The sequence below is a fragment of the Phalacrocorax aristotelis genome, chromosome 23, assembly GCF_949628215.1.
Source record: "Phalacrocorax aristotelis chromosome 23, bGulAri2.1, whole genome shotgun sequence".
NCBI lineage: Eukaryota > Metazoa > Chordata > Aves > Suliformes > Phalacrocoracidae > Phalacrocorax > Phalacrocorax aristotelis.
The window spans coordinates 6,304,343-6,319,116 of NC_134298.1; the positions used below are offsets into that span (position 1 = coordinate 6,304,343).

At 67.2% G+C, this 14,774-nt stretch overlaps 3 protein-coding genes across 13 annotated transcripts; 2 read left to right on the forward strand and 1 right to left on the reverse strand.

Moving 5' to 3' along the window:
- On the forward strand, window positions 1-2,996 carry RPL19 (ribosomal protein L19). 4 transcript variants are annotated; one of them, XM_075117109.1, is made up of 6 exons: window positions 1-255; window positions 615-721; window positions 1,174-1,296; window positions 1,534-1,654; window positions 1,995-2,105; window positions 2,801-2,996. In XM_075117109.1, the coding sequence occupies exons 1-6, from the start codon at window positions 251-253 to the stop codon at window positions 2,922-2,924; spliced, it is 591 nt and encodes a 196-aa protein (XP_074973210.1). In that variant the 5' UTR covers window positions 1-250; the 3' UTR covers window positions 2,925-2,996. The 4 variants fall into 4 exon arrangements, with proteins under 4 accessions (XP_074973210.1, XP_074973211.1, XP_074973213.1 ...); XM_075117110.1 differs by having other exon boundaries at window positions 238-325; XM_075117112.1 differs by having other exon boundaries at window positions 253-356.
- Window positions 2,997-4,780: 1,784 nt separating this feature from the next.
- Window positions 4,781-8,065, reverse strand: STAC2 (SH3 and cysteine rich domain 2). 7 transcript variants are annotated; one of them, XM_075117103.1, is made up of 11 exons: window positions 7,881-8,065; window positions 7,411-7,603; window positions 7,210-7,307; window positions 6,834-6,915; window positions 6,643-6,740; window positions 6,494-6,563; window positions 6,348-6,400; window positions 6,028-6,125; window positions 5,877-5,928; window positions 5,590-5,727; window positions 4,781-5,465 (listed from the first exon to the last, which is right to left on the reverse strand). In XM_075117103.1, the coding sequence occupies exons 1-11, from the start codon at window positions 7,962-7,964 to the stop codon at window positions 5,370-5,372; spliced, it is 1,062 nt and encodes a 353-aa protein (XP_074973204.1). In that variant the 5' UTR covers window positions 7,965-8,065; the 3' UTR covers window positions 4,781-5,369. The 7 variants fall into 7 exon arrangements, with proteins under 7 accessions (XP_074973204.1, XP_074973203.1, XP_074973205.1 ...); XM_075117102.1 differs by having other exon boundaries at window positions 6,348-6,403; XM_075117104.1 differs by having other exon boundaries at window positions 4,787-5,465; window positions 5,590-5,679; window positions 6,348-6,403.
- Window positions 8,066-8,965: 900 nt separating this feature from the next.
- Window positions 8,966-13,429, forward strand: LOC142067727 (transcription factor CP2-like protein 1). Of its 2 annotated transcripts, none has more exons than XM_075116658.1 (15): window positions 8,966-9,107; window positions 9,199-9,350; window positions 9,443-9,516; window positions 10,119-10,224; window positions 10,293-10,399; window positions 10,490-10,642; window positions 10,909-11,019; window positions 11,106-11,203; window positions 11,278-11,332; window positions 11,460-11,556; window positions 11,643-11,733; window positions 11,861-11,940; window positions 12,021-12,166; window positions 12,358-12,409; window positions 12,483-13,429. In XM_075116658.1, the coding sequence occupies exons 1-15, from the start codon at window positions 9,025-9,027 to the stop codon at window positions 12,518-12,520; spliced, it is 1,443 nt and encodes a 480-aa protein (XP_074972759.1). In that variant the 5' UTR covers window positions 8,966-9,024; the 3' UTR covers window positions 12,521-13,429. The 2 variants fall into 2 exon arrangements, with proteins under 2 accessions (XP_074972759.1, XP_074972760.1); XM_075116659.1 differs by having other exon boundaries at window positions 11,463-11,556.
- The last annotated feature ends 1,345 nt before the right edge of the window (window positions 13,430-14,774 follow it).

Here is a 14,774-nt window from a genome sequence, read left to right on the forward strand (position 1 = left end):
GAGGGGGGGGGTGGTGGTGCAGGGAGGGAAACACGTCTTTTCCCCCACGTCCCGAGTGGGCCCTGGCGCTCCGCCTGCCTTCTCCACCCGCAACCCCACCGCGACTCTTCTCTCGCCGCGCTCCGGGCCGCCCCGAGGCCGCGGGGACGGAGAGGGGCGGGCGCGGGGTGGTAGGTGCCGCTCCCCGCGGCGCTGGCTGTGGGCGCGGCCAGGCCCGCCGCCTTTCCCTTTCCGCCCGGCCGCCGCCGCCATGAGGTGAGGGGCAGCGCTCCGCCGCCTCTCGGGCCGGCCCCGGCGAGCCGGGGTGACCGGCAGGGCGGCCGCGGTAACGGGGGGCTTCCTAGCCGCGCTGCGGGGTGGGGCCCGACGGCGTGAGGCGGCTGCGGCCTCCTTGGGGGGGGGCGGAAAATGGCGGCCGGGCCTTGGCTTGGGGAGGGGGCGAAATGGCGGCCGAGGGGCCTGAGGGAAGGAGGGGGCCGCCGAGCGGGGCTGGCCTCGCTGCTCGCGGGCCTTGGCTGCTCCCCTGCCCCGTCGTGCCGCAGCAGGCTCGCCGCCGGTTGTCCCAGGCCGCGGCAGCGAGCGTGGCGCTGAGCTGTGTGCGTGGTTCTCCGCAGTATGCTCCGGCTGCAGAAGAGGCTGGCTTCCAGCGTCCTGCGCTGCGGCAAAAAGAAGGTCTGGCTGGATCCCAACGAAACGAATGAGATCGCCAACGCCAACTCGCGTAAGTATTTGTCTCGCACGGGCACGGCCGCGCTACGCATCGCTTGTGTTGCCCTGTGGAAAAGGGATGCGTCAGGGGTGCAGCGAGAGGCTTTTTGAGTAGCTCGGTAGCAGTGAGGTTGGCTTAGGTAAAATTCTGACACTTGAGAAGCATCTTTGCACTTCGAAGTGGAAAAGAGACTATCAGCAGGATTTACAAAGTTCCCCAGTGCGCTGATGTGGTGCCTGGTGAGTTGTTGGTAGTGGGGTTAGTACATGGCGACCTCGGGGATAACTAGTGAGGGAGAAATGGGAGAGGAAAAGAGCAACTACAGCAGCGCGAAGGGGCTCTGGGGGAAGTTCTGGCTTGTCCTTAGCGTTGGATCCTTTTCGTACAAGCTGAATGGGAGCCTACTTGCCTAACATGTCCTCTCATTGCACGTAAGATGTTGAACATGGAATTTCTTTCCATAGGTCAGCAGATCAGGAAATTGATTAAGGATGGTCTGATCATCCGCAAACCTGTGACCGTTCACTCTCGTGCCCGATGCAGGAAGAACACCCTGGCCCGCCGGAAGGGCAGGCACATGGGCATCGGTAAGTGCTGGCTCCCCTCTGAGAACTGGAGAAATGGCTGTTTTCTGTGGTACGTGGTCCATTTGCAAGTGCGTATTGAGCAACAACCACCAAGTCTTGTGGCAGGGCATAAAAATACAGTTTGTATGTCGATAGTTTTCTTCTTGAAGCAAAGAGAAGGATTAAACCCTCCAGCAAAAGCCTGTTGTTCAACTTGCCGAAACGCGGCCTCATTCTCATCCTGTTTTCCCTCTCTAGGTAAGAGAAAGGGTACGGCCAATGCTCGTATGCCCGAGAAGGTGACCTGGATGCGGAGGATGCGAATTCTGAGGCGCCTGCTCCGCAGATACAGGGAGTCCAAGAAGATTGACCGCCATATGTAAGCGTACCGTGCCGAGCTTTGGGCCACGTGGCTACACACTTAGATACCCCTTTCTTGCTGTCGGCAGCCACCTCCTTGGCGGGCAGATTGATGAAAATAAATCTCTGGGAGGTGTGGCACTGGGGAGCTGGTCCAGAGTGATCCTGGCAGTGCTCCAGACAAGCCTTCTGCCTGCTCAGAGGCGGGAAGAGCCGGTGCAGCAGCTTCAGAGTGACCCTGCTCCTCCCAGCACGCTTGTGCTGGCCGCTCTCTGCGGGAGGGGCTCAGGGTGTCTGGAAGCTGTGCAGTGGTTTGATCTCCCGGGCAGCCTCGTTTACAGTCCGTTCTGCTCCGTTAGGTATCACAGCCTGTACCTGAAGGTCAAGGGTAACGTGTTCAAGAACAAGCGGATCCTGATGGAGCACATCCACAAGCTCAAGGCAGATAAAGCTCGCAAGAAGCTCTTGGCGTAAGTGCTGCCTCACTGTTAAGCTTCGGTCTTGCAGGTTGTGGAATCGATTATTTTTTTTAAATGAACTCTGCAGGCAGGTAATTCCAGGTGGCTTCTGTTGCTGGTGGCTCTACCTGGAGCCCTGGTGAAGAATCAAACCAAAACTGGGTAGGGCTGGCTTGAAGCAGAGAAATTCGTCATCCTGGCAGAGCTCTGCGTGTTTCACTGCAGGGGTAGCAGATGTTAGTTGTTCACGCAGCTGTAAACTGGCAGATCTACTGATCCACCTACTTGGATCAGTAAATGATTGACAAGGGGAGGTGAGGAGGCGTAAGAGCTGATGGATTTCAAAATTATGCTGTGTACTTGGTTAAAAAAAGGTGGTATCTTAACCTTGGTCTCTAGTAAAGATGTGTGACCCCAGCCGGCCCGGACGGGCACTCCCCAGAGCCAGGATCGCAGCCCATCCTTGGCCAGGACTCGGAGCCGGGCGGGGAGGGCAGCAGCACCCGGCGTCCTCGCTCGGGGCCGAGCGGGACCAGGTTAGCTCCGCTGGGAGCTGCAGAGCAAAGCCTGCCGAGCTGCGCTCGCTTCAGCGGCTGGTTTGGTGGGGCAGGAGCCTGTGGGGCGAGAGGGGACCGTGGCTGGTGGCAAAGGCGCGCTCGAGGTTTCTGAGGTGATCTCTGCGCACTCACAAACGCTTTAACTTGCAGCGACCAGGCCGAAGCTCGCAGGTCCAAGACCAAGGAGGCTCGTAAGCGCCGTGAGGAACGCCTGCAAGCCAAGAAGGAGGAGATCATTAAGACCCTCTCCAAGGAGGAGGAGACCAAGAAGTAAAGTAAACGCTGGCTGTCGTGTGTACATAGTGTTTTCCATCCACGAGCATTCAATAAAACACCACATCCAGGACTCCTCCTGCTGACTGGGGCGCTCTCTGTCCATGGTTTCTGCAACTGGGAGGGAAGGGCTGGGAAAGAACTGCTGCTCCCCGCCTTGGTGCTGCATCTGCCCTGTTCGTTGGGACTGCACGAGTTGGTGGGGCAGTTCCTGGGCTGAGGGCGAGCTGTAGCGTGTCAGTCCTGCTGCCACCAGCTCCCAGGCCGGGCTGGGCAGCCCCAGGGCTGGCTCTGCGGGGCAGCGCTGCAGGCAGAGCCCCGTTCCTGCGCCGGCATCTCCTCTGCGTGCAGCCGCAGCCACCTTCCCCTGCCGGAGCTGGGCTGCGACACCTCTGCTCACAAGCAGAGTGCTGTCCTGCTGAGCTCGGGTGGGAGGAGGGCTGGGGGCCACCTGGAGCCCTTCCCCATGGCCCCCTGCCCGGGCAGGGACAGGCAGCAGCTCCTCTGGGGCGATGCTGGGGCTTGGGCACATCCCTGCTCAGCAGCGTCTTCAGCCGGAGCCTCTATGTCCGGTGCCTGACGTGTTCCTTGGGCTCAGGAAAGGGCCTGGCGGGACCCTGAGCACCCCAATGTGTTGCTGCCCCACAACGGAGGCGGCCAATGGTAGAGTCAGGCCCCACGTGGGCACGGAGCCCTCGGCCTCCCCATAATGGCCCAGTCTGGGGGGCTGCTGGATGCCATTTGGCCAGGGAAGGAGCCAACGGGGGTGGCCTGGGGGCAGCCAGAGGCACCTGCGTGTCCCTGACACCCATCAAGAAATGGGTGCTGGTGTGCCCAGGGTGGGGGTGCAGCCCCTGGGGGGGCTTTGGCCTGCGTGTGCCCAAGCCAGCACCCTCAGGAGCCAGTTCCCAGCCCTGCTGGTCCCCAGGGGGGCTGGAGACCACTGAGCAGGAGGACACGCTGCAGCCCCCCTCCCCTCCCCTCCCGGCTCCAGCCAGAGCTGAGTGTCAGGGAGCTACTGGGGGGCTCTGCTCCCGCAGCCCCTCGGGCAGCCTGAGCAGCGCCGGGACGGCACCGAGCGGGGCAGGACTTGCTCAGGGGAGGATGCCCCCTGCGGGCTGGGACGGCTCAGGGGGCCTGTGCGCCCCCGGGCACCGGTACGAGGTAGCTGGGGGCAGAGCTCACACCAGGGAACCCCCCGCCTCGAGCCAGGTCTGGCCCCTCCAGGCACCCCACAGGACACACCACGCTCACCCAAGCGGCTCCTTACCAACCCCACGCCTGTGGGTGCTGCCCCCCACGCTGCGGATGGGGACAGCCTCCCCCCCACAACCCCTGGGGCCAGTCGGGGCTTTACAAACTGGGGGTGGGGGGGGGGGTGGTGTCCCCACCCATAAGAAATGCAGCTGAGACCCTCCCATCTCATCACACAGGTGATGGAATCACCTGGGCACAGGGCTGGAGGGGCCAGCTGCCCCCCCGACGCCCAGCCTGTGCCCACGCACCGTGTCCCCACGCATCACCCCCTCCACACCCCCCCCCACCCACCCACAGCAGGACACCCCGCCGTGGCCCCGGCGCCCGCTCCGTCCTTGGCCCTGCTGCCGGTTCCACCGACGGTGACTCACCGCAGCCGGGCGCGGCGTGACTCATGCGGCCAGAAAGGAGCCCCAGTGCCCACGGCGGGTGGCACGTGGCGCCCACGGGGACGGCACCAAGACAAGCCCACGGGCCCCCAGGATCGCTTGGGGGGGGCGGGGGGGGGGTGGGAACCAGCGGCACCCCGCTCTGCCCAGACACGCGGCAGCGCCGAAGCTCCTCGGGCCGGCGCAGAAGAACGACCTGGTGGCACCAACACCGCGGCGGCAGCAGCGTTTAATTTCGGATCTCGGGCCGGAGCACGCCGGGAGCGGGGCCGGGAGGTGCCCGGGCGCGGGGGGGCGGGGGGGGGGTTATTGCTTGGGCGAGCCGAAGGCAGGGCACGTGCATGTGGGGCTGCACATGCGTGTGTTAGTGCACAGATATGGGGCCGCACGGCGCCGGAGCGTGCGCGTGGAGCCGCACCTGAGCGTGTCTCGGCAGAGGCGCGTGCCTGGGTGTACGCAAGGGGCTTTGCACACCCGCGCTGCCGTGCACGTGCCCCCCGCCCCCGCCTCCGCGCACGCCAGGGTGTGGGAGCAGCCGTGGGGGTGACCCGTCTGTGGGCAGTGCCACCCTGGGGGGGGGTGTGTGTGTCACCCCTGCGTCCCCTGCCAGCCGAGCGCATGCCTCGGGTGGGACCCCTGAGGGATGGGGATGCTGGGGACAGCCCCCCCCTCCCCCCCACAAAGCATGGCTGGGGGTGAGTGAAGTACCACCCGGACGGGGTTCCTGAGGTGCGGTGATCCTGGGGAGGTGGAGACGCGGGGATGGGGACACCGGGGATGGGGGGGCCGAATGCTGCCCCTCAGATCTCGGTCAGCGCCTCGGCGGGGACCAGCCCCCGCTTCCTCCCGCTGGTCACCCGGACGAGGCCCTGGGTCCTGCCCACGCCGACGCAGATCTGGGTCGGACAGACAGATGGATGGGTAGTGGGGCACAGCCCTGGTGTCACCCTGCTGATGACGGACCCAACTCGGTGCACCCCAGGGCAGCAAGGTGCTGGCACCGGCAGGGTCCCCCCGTACCTGGTTCTCCCTGAGGCTCATGCGCCCCTGCTCCTTGTCACCCTGCACGGCGCGGCAGCTCCTCCAGACGCTCTCGCCGGGACGGACGCGCTGCACAAAGTTGGCCGGGAAGAAGCCCAGCCGGTCGCCCACCTTCCCCTGCGGCGCAGCCAAGCGGCGGCTGAGACCCACCACGCTCGCTGCACTGGTGGCCACCCCGACACGCGGTGGGGCTGCGAACAGGCCACCCCAGTGTGTTCACACACCCCCCCCCCAAAACCCCCCCATACCCCACGGCCCGCCCTGACCTTCCACCAGTCCTCATTGGAGTCGTCCACCAGCGTGACCCTGTCCCCGGGCCTGGGGGGAGGGAGGTGTGGGCAGTGTGGGGATGTCCCCCCATCAGCTGCCCTGTGGGTCCACCCCCCCCCCCGCCTCACTGACCCCCTCCCCACTTACTGCAGCGCCAGGTCCTGGTGCTCCTGGGGCACGAACTTGTAGAGAGCCACATAGGAGAACATGGGCGCCCCGTCCCGCCGCACCGGCCGCCGGGCAGCCTGCGGACACAGCCAGCCCTGCCCCACCGCCCTGGCCCTGCCCCACAGCCCCCAGCCCCGTGCCAGCTCCCGTCCCTCTGCCCCAAAGCCCCCTTCCAACACCCCATCCCTTGTGCCCTGCCTCCCAGTCTCGATGCCCACGACCCCTCGGCCCCCGTGCATCACCCGAGCCCCCAGGTCGTACCCTTCATCCCCATCCTTTCCGCCCCCCCAGACCCCCACCTGCTGCCCAGGGCTCTTTTCCTCCACACCATCCCTCTCTGCCAGGGTGACAGCTGCTGAGACAGACAGACAGGGGGACAGAGTCAGCCCCGACCCCTCCAAGTCAGGCCCCCACCCTAGCACCCACCCCAATGCCGCTCCCTTACCGCTGCCGCTTGGGCTCCCCGCACTGCTTGTGGTGTCCCCGCTCTCCTCCCCAGCCGCTGCCTTCTCACCCTAGAGCACAGGGAGGGCTTGGGGAGGGTGTCCCACACCCCCTCAGTGCCCCCCACCCCTCCCCAGCTCTGGGGGGTACCTGGATGCTGGGGGGCAGCTCCATGGAGCCGGCGCCATGTGCCAGGGAGGTGCCAAACCGCAGCGCCTCGTACACTGGGTCCACCCTCGCACTGCGGTCTGGGGGGGGGGACATGGGGTGTGTCAGGTCCCCCCCCAGCCCAGCCTGCACCCCAGGCTGGCTCTGCGGTGTAGCCGGGGCCAGGGGCTCACCTGTGGGGGGCGAGCCCTGTGCAGAGCCCCCCTGCTCTGGCAGCAGCAGGGGCGAGCTGAAATTACGGCGGAAAGAGGTGGCCTAGGGGAAAAATAACCATGAATTTTGGGGAAAAGGGGCACCCAGCACCCCATGGCACGTGGGAGGGGGTGGGGGGCAGAGCTGGGGTGCTGGGCCTGAGTGTCCCCCCGGGACAGGGTGCTCACACACGCCCCGACACCTCGCTGCCCACACGTGGGCACGCGTCCCGGTGCACACGCGTGTGCGCAGCCCCGCTGCCTGCAGCCCCCCGGGGACAGGGCTGGGGCGCGGGGGGGGAGGGTGCGGGGGGGGGGGGGGGGCTGTGTGCGTGTCCCCCCCCCCAGCAGCACGTACCGTCTTGCCGGGGCACTGCTGGTGCGAGATCCCCTCGGAGCACCAGAGGTGCACGCCGGCCTTGCACGCCTTGCACCGCAGGCCCTGCCGCGAGTTGCCTGCAGGCAGCGACGGGGGGGGGGTCACAACCAGGGGCAGGGGCTGCCCCCCCCCCCCAAAACCGACCCCCTGCGCCCCCCCCCCCCAATCCCCGGCACCCACCTGCGATGAGCTGCCGGCACAGCTCGCAGGGGCAATGCTTCTTGAAGACGTACTGCTGGAAGCCGTGTGTCCGCGGGGGGGACGGGGGGGTCCCGGGGCCCTGCACCCCCCCGCCCGGCCGCGGGAAGAGGCTCTCCACGCTTTTGCTCCGCAGCAGCGTCCGGAGGGACAGCGACCGCTTCAGCCGCTGCATCTGCCGGAGGGACCCCCCAGGGGTGGGTGGCAGGGACCCCCCCGCCCAGGGGTGCCAGGGACCGCCCCCCCCCAGGGTCCCCCCGTGCTGCACCAGCCCAGCCCGCCCGGGGGATGCGGGGTAGCGGGGCCGGGGCGGGGGGGGGGGGGCGGATGCCGGGGCAGCTCCGGGGCTGCCCCCCCCCCCCCCGCCGGCGACACCCCAAAGCGGCTGAAAGCACCCGGGACAGGGTGCACGGTCGCCCCCCCCGGTCCTCCCCCCCCCCCCCCCGCCGTACCTTGCTGCCGTGCCCGGCCCCGGGGCCGGCGGGGGGCGGCTCGGGGGGTCCCGCCGGTTCGTTCTCCCCGGGCAGCTCCGTCATGCGCCCGCCACGCCCCCACCCCCCCGGCGCCGCCCCACTTGCTGTCGCGACAGCGCCGCGACCCGGTCGCGATAGAGCCGCGCTGAAGTCGCCTCCGGCCCCTCCCCACTGGGAGGATGGAGAGATATGCTAATCTTTGGCTGCCCATTGGCTGCCGTCCCCCGTAGGGCGGGGCTTGCCCCCCATCATCACGCGTCGCATACGAGGGGGGGACACTGGGGGACCCCCCCCCATTGACAGCCCGGGGCGGGGGCAGCACCCAGGCACCCCGCCATTAACACTTGGGGGGCAGCACCCAGGGACCCCCCGATACCCCGGGGGTTGTCTGTGCTCATGCCCCCCCTCCCTTGCCCACTGGGGAGGGACAGCACCCACAGACCCCCCCATTTGCACCCGGGGGGGGAAAGCACCCATGGACACTCCCCTTTGACACTCCACTCACCCCCCCCGACGCCCAAGGGCGGGGGCAGCACCCATATCCCCCCCTAAACACCCCATACCCCTCCATTGACACCCGGGGCGGGGGTGTCAGTGCTCTACAGGAGCAATTCCCCCCCCCTTTTTCGCTCCGAAATGAGCCAAATCTGGGCGAAATTAGAGGAATTAAGATGCAGCAGGGGCCGCGCGGGCTGGCACAGGGCGGCCTTGGCTTCTCGCCCTGGACAGGGTGGACTGATGGCTTGGGGGGGGGACAAGGGGGGGGCAGATGTCCTTGGCTACGCTGGGACAAGGGGACAGGGCATGGCTGGGGGGACCGGCCGGCTGGAGCCCCCCCGGGAACAACCCCGTGTGCGTGTCCCCCATGCCCCCCCCCCCTTTGTATTGACAACAAACAGGGTGGGAACCCCCCCGGTGGGAACCCCCCCACCCCACTATTTACTGTCAACTCCCTCTCCAAACTGGACCCAACTGGGCCAAACTGGGCCAACCCCGTTCTCACCACCCCTCCCTGCGCCTATAAAAGTGAGGGAGGACCAACCTGACCCTTCCTGCTGCCACCCTCTGTGTGTCTGTGTGTCTGTCTGTGTGTGTGTCCCCCCCCTCGCTGGACACCCCCACGATGCTCTTCTGGCACGGCCAACCTGACCACTACTGGTCCAGTCCTGGGGAGATGTACCCCATCTCCGGCCCTGGGCTGCTCAGGTACCCCCCCATCCCAAAGCATCCCTTGCTTTTGGGGAAGCCGAGGCACACCTGAGTGCCCACCCTCTTGGGGGGGGTGTGTTTCTCGCAGGGACCCCCCTGTGCTGCCCTACCTGAAGCAGGAGGAACCCAATGGCATCTCCACCTCGCAGCCCCCCTGCCCGGCTTTCCAGTACGTGCTCTGCGCCCCCACTTCTCCCGCCGTCCGGCACCACGAGGAGACCCTCACCTACCTCAACCAGGGTGAGCTGGGGAGGGCTGGGGGCACCCGGGGGGGTGGGACCCCTCCTCTGGGGGCTCAGCACCCACTTTTGCCCCCTCTCCCCCCCCCGCAGGGCAGTCATACGAGATCCGCATGATGGGGAACCCCCGGGTGGACCCCAGTGGGGAGGGACGGAGGATGCTCAAGGTGAGACAGTGGCGGGGAACCCTCCAAAAAAAACCTGGGATGAAGCTTCGGGGCAAACCCTGGGGCAAAGCCGTGTGGCAAAGCTCTGACCTGAACTCAGCCCCAGCTCAGCCCCAGCTCAGCCCTGATCCAGCCCCAGCTCAGCCCCAGCTCAGCCCCAGCTCAGCCCTGATCCAGCCCCAGCTCAGCCCTGATCCAGCCCCAGCTCAGCCCCAGCTCAGCCCCAGCTCAGCCCTGATCCAGCCCCAGCTCAGCCCCAGCTCAGCCCCAGTTCAGTCCCGGCTCAGCCCTGATCCAGCCCCAGCTCAGCCCCAGTTCAGCCCCAGCTCAGCCCTGATCCAGCCCCAGCTCAGCCCCAGTTCAGCCCCAGCTCAGCCCCAGTTCAGTCCCAGCTCAGCCCTGATCCAGCCCCAGCTCAGCCCCAGTTCAGCCCCAGCTCAGCCCCAGTTCAGTCCTGGTCCAGCCTCGGTTCAGCCTTGGTCCAGCCCTGGTCCAGCCCCAGCTCAGCCCCAGCTAAGCCCTGCCTCTGTGGGGTGAGGGGCTGTGGCTGTGGGCTCAGCCACAGTTGCGGCTGGTGGCGCGGGCCTGATCCTGCTGCGCAGAGCGTGGTGCGGGTGGTCTTTCACGACCGGCGGCTGCAGTACTCGGAGCAGCAGCAGCTGGAGGGCTGGCGGTGGAGCCGCCCGGGCGATCGCATCCTCGACATTGGTGAGTGCTGGCAGCGGATGGGGGGCTGGGGAGGGGCTGGGGGGGCTGTGCTCACCCCCTTCCTGCAGACATCCCCCTCTCTGTCGGCATCCTCGAACCCCAAATCCACCCCACACTGCTCAACACGGTGGAATTCCTCTGGGACCCCTCGAGGCGGACATCTGTGTTCGTGCAGGTGGGAGCCAGGCCTGGCTGGGGACTGGGGGGACTGGGGAGGACTGGGGGGGGCATGGGAGCTGACCCCAACCCCTCTGTCCCCGGTCAGGTTCACTGCATCAGCACTGAGTTCACACTGCGGAAGAATGGGGGGGAGAAAGGGGTCCCCTTCCGCATCCAGATCGACACCTTCGGGGCAGGGGGCAAGGGGGACCCCCCTGAGCACCTCCACTCCGCCAGCTGCCTCGTCAAGGTGTTCAAGGTATTGGGAGGGGGCACCAGTGACCCCAGGGCGACCGGTGCCCCCCGCTGCTGGCAAACCCTGCTCTGAGCATGGGGCAGCGCCCACTGCAGCACCCTGTGGGGCTGGATGCACGAGGCTCTGGGTGCACGGGGTGTGGGTGCATGGGGGGGAGTGCATGGGGGTCTGAGTACCGCAGGGGTCTGGGTGCCCGGGGCCCTGGGCTTCTGGGGTCCGGGGTCCCCGTTGGCCGCTGTGGCGGTCCGTGCTCACGGCCCCGGGCGCAGCCCAAGGGGGCCGACAGGAAGCAGAAGACAGACCGGGAGAAGGTGGAGAAGCAGCCGCCATCGGAGCGGGAGAAATTCCAGCCGGCCTACGAGAGCACTGTGCTGGGCGAGGTGGGACCCAGCCCTGGCACCCCTCCCTGTGGGCCGGGGTATCCCCTGGGACCCTGCACCCCCTGACCCCCTCACTCCGTCCTCAGTGCGCCCCGTGGCCGGATGCGCTGGGTGCACCCCACAGCCCCCCGGGCACCCCGGGGCTGCCGTCTCCTCACCCCTTCAAGCTGCTGAGCCCGGAGAGGTAAGCTGAACCCCTCCCGGGACCCCAACCCCCCGCTGAGGTCCCCTGCTCAGCCCCAGCCCCTCTCCCTACAGAGTGTGTGTGTCACCCGCCTACGCGGCCGAGAGCCCTGCAGAGAGTCCTGGCGAGGTGAGGGTGCCATGGGTGCAGCCCTGTGCACACCCATAGCCCCCCATGGCCCACCCTGAGAGGTCAGCTGGGCTGAGAACGTGCCCACTCGGTTCATGCCCTGCTGAGGCTCTGCTCCCGCTGCCAGCAGGCGCTGAGCCCCTGCGCATCCCCCCTGGAAACGCAGCAGTGGCTGCACAAGCGCCGCTTCTCCGCCTACGCCCGCATCTTCTCCAGCTTCGCAGGTGAGGCCGCTGGCAGCTCGGGGCCGGGGAAGGGGGGCAGAGCCAGCCCCCATGGCTGTGACCCCCCCGAGCCCCCCTGTCCCCAGGTGCCGACCTGCTGAAGCTCTCCCGCAGGGACCTGATCCAGATCTGTGGAGCCCCCGACGGCATCCGCCTCTGCAATGCACTGACGGGCAGGTGGGCTCCGACGTCCGCCGGGACACCGCCGGTGCCTCTTTCCGGGGACCCCCAGGGAGCCTCCGCGGTGCCGGTGGTGCCTGGCCGGATCCTGCGCCCCCCACCAGACCCCTCTCTGCCTCCGCAGGTGCCCACGTCCCCGGCTGACCCTCTACGTGTCGCAGGAGCCCACCGGCGGGGCCGAGGGCACGGAGGACGGATGCTCAGGTATGGGGGGTGGCGGGGGGCAGCGTGGGGATGGAGGGTCTGTGCTCACTGCCCCCTCCTCATCCTCACCCCATCCCCAGGGCTGTACCAGGAGGTGCACCTGGAGGAGCTGACGGCGGCCGAGCTGACCGGGAAGCTGGCCGAGCTGCTGGGGCTGCCCGCGGGCCAGATCCAGCGGCTGTCCCGGCAGGGACCCTCCGGCATCCACATCCTCGTCAGCGACACGGTATGGACCTGGGGGACACCCAGGCAGTGCTGGACCCCGCAGCCATCCCAGGCCCTCGGGGTCCCCAACCTGCTCCCGGCGAGGCTCAGCCCCCGCGGGTGCCGCTTACCGCAGCGGGATGGGGGTCTGGGCTCTGGGATGGGACAGAGCCCCCCAGCCCGGCCACCTCACCTCACCCCGCCATCCCGCAGATGATCAGGAACCTCCTGGACGAGACGTGCTTCGTGGTGGCTGTCGGCAAAGGTAACGCGGTGGCCACGGGCAGGCAGAGCCAGGCAGGGCACGATGGCCCCGGCTGAGCCGCCTCTCTGGGCAGCGCACGGCCCGGAGGGGTACCACCTCGTGCTGCGGTAGGACCCGGAGCTCCGTCACCCCTGGGAAAGGAGATCTGCCAGTGCCGGAGCGAGCGCGGGGATGGATCTCTTGGGCACCATCCCCAGGAGCCCACCCTGCAAGCACAGTTCGCCCTCTCTCTGTCCCTGCCAGGCTCAACAGACCCCTTGTGCAGTGGGGCGAGAGGAAGGGGTCCTGGCCTGGCTCGCTGCCGTCCCTTTCTGCCTGTGCTGATGGCGGCTGCATCCCCGCGCCTACCACGTTGCCTTTGCCTCGTCCCTGTTCTGTATTAAAGGACGGAGCGAGCCAGCCCCGAGCGTGGCCTTGTCCCTGCGGGGGTTTGGGCAAGGGATCCCCGGGGGTCCTGCACCTGCGGCGTGGTGGGAGCAGCCCCGTGGCCTCAAGGAGCCCCCTGGGTCAGGTTGGGGCGCGGGGCTGGGCGTGGGGACAGTCCCTCTTCCCCAGTGAGACCCGGCCGCGGTCGGGTCAGCGCGGATGAAGCCCGGGCAGAGCAGGTCCCGTCCCACCCCGCAGGGATGGAGCCGGCCACGGCACAGAGCCAGGGACAGCCCCAGCTGGCAAAACCCAGTAAAGCCTCATTTCTGCGTTTTTGGCTCAGGGAACGGGTTATTTTTAACACCGAGTCCTTCCCCCAAGCACCGTCCGGAGCAGCCGCTGCTGGCGGGGAGGGCAGAGCCGGGTGGTGAAGCGAGACAGGGGAGGCCATCGGGAGGAAACGACTCGTAGGGCAAAGGACGGGTTTGGGATAAACAAGCCGGCGGCGGGTTTCCCCAGAGAGGAAGGGTGGAGACCGAGGGGAGCCGGAGGACACGGGCAAGAAGCAAAGAGGGTCCGAGATCGGGGTGTTGGCCAACGCGGAGAGAGACGAAGGCAGCGGGCACGGGGGCAGAGACAGACACGGGCCCGTGGACCCACTGCTGGTGGGTGCGGGGTGGGGAGAAGGGAACACCCACCACCCTCCCCAGAGCTCGGCCCCCCACGAGCCCCTTCCCGACTGTCCCCTCCACCGCCCGGCCCTCGCTGCGTCCGCGGGGATACCTGCAGCGTATCACAGACAAGGGACAACTTAGCTACATATATATACCTATTTCCTTTTAGTTAATGGCATTATTATATCCACACAGTGTCAAGGAAAGCACAGATTACAATATCATTAAGATAATATTTTACAGATATCTCTATTATATATATCATCAAGGGAGCGTATGACAAGGTTCCAGCTCGCGTGTCCAGCACGTGAGACTGAACAGACATCGTGAGCCCGCCCGAGTTTAAAAATGCGTTAAGACCCCCGAGGCGGCCAGCCGAGCCCCCCCCGGCCGGGGGTCCGTGGGCACGGCGGCCCCCGCGGGTGCTGCACCGGCTGGGCCGAGCAGCGAGAAGGGCAAGGGGCTGGAGGATGAGAACGCTGGGCATGGGGGGTCTGTGTAGAGGAGGGGGAATAATCCTGTTTTAGCGGACACCGGGGGCTGTGGCCGGGGGGGGAAACCAAGGTGAGCTTGGACGCACCTTTAGGGGTGGAAGGTTTGTGGCTGCAGCACGAAGAGCCCCAGGGAACCGCAGAGCGCCGGGGGGTGCGGGATGGCGGGCAGTGGGTGCCATTTCCAGAGCCCCCGGCAGTCTGGTGCCCTCCCAGGGCAGGGCAGGGCAGGGGCTGGCACAGCCCGGCCGGCCCCATGGTGGGACCGGCTGGTGAGAGCAGGGGATGTATTTCATCATCTCTTAATAAAAAAAGGTATCTCCGAACCTCCATGCAAGGTAAGCGGGCAGCTGGGAAGTGCCAGCTGCCGGCACGGAGAGCACGTCCCGCCGCCGCAGCGAAGCTCAGCCGCGCCGAGCCGCCGGAGCCGCACGGCAGCGCCAGGGGAGGTGGCACCGGTGACGGGGTCCCGCGCCGAGGCGTCCCCTCTGTGCGGGAGCAGCCACGCAGGAAGGGTCCCCCGGGGTGCGAGCCCGGGGGGAGCGAGGGGCCGGGAAGGCACGGCCCAAAGCTCTGAGCGAAAGAGGGAAAGAGGCTTCCGCCACCCCGATGCAACCGGTTTCGGCCCCACGCAGCTCCCCAGGCTGCAGCACAGGGCCCTCAGCCCCCCTCGCTGGAGCTGGGTGCTGGGCTCCAGCACCGAGCGAGGACAGAAACCTTGGCCAGCTTGCTCAGATGCCAGGAAATAAAAGCAAAACCAACCCACGCACCCCCAACCACCCCCCCAGCCACGCAATCCTTCGTCAGAAAAGGACAAGATGTTTTAAACCTCGT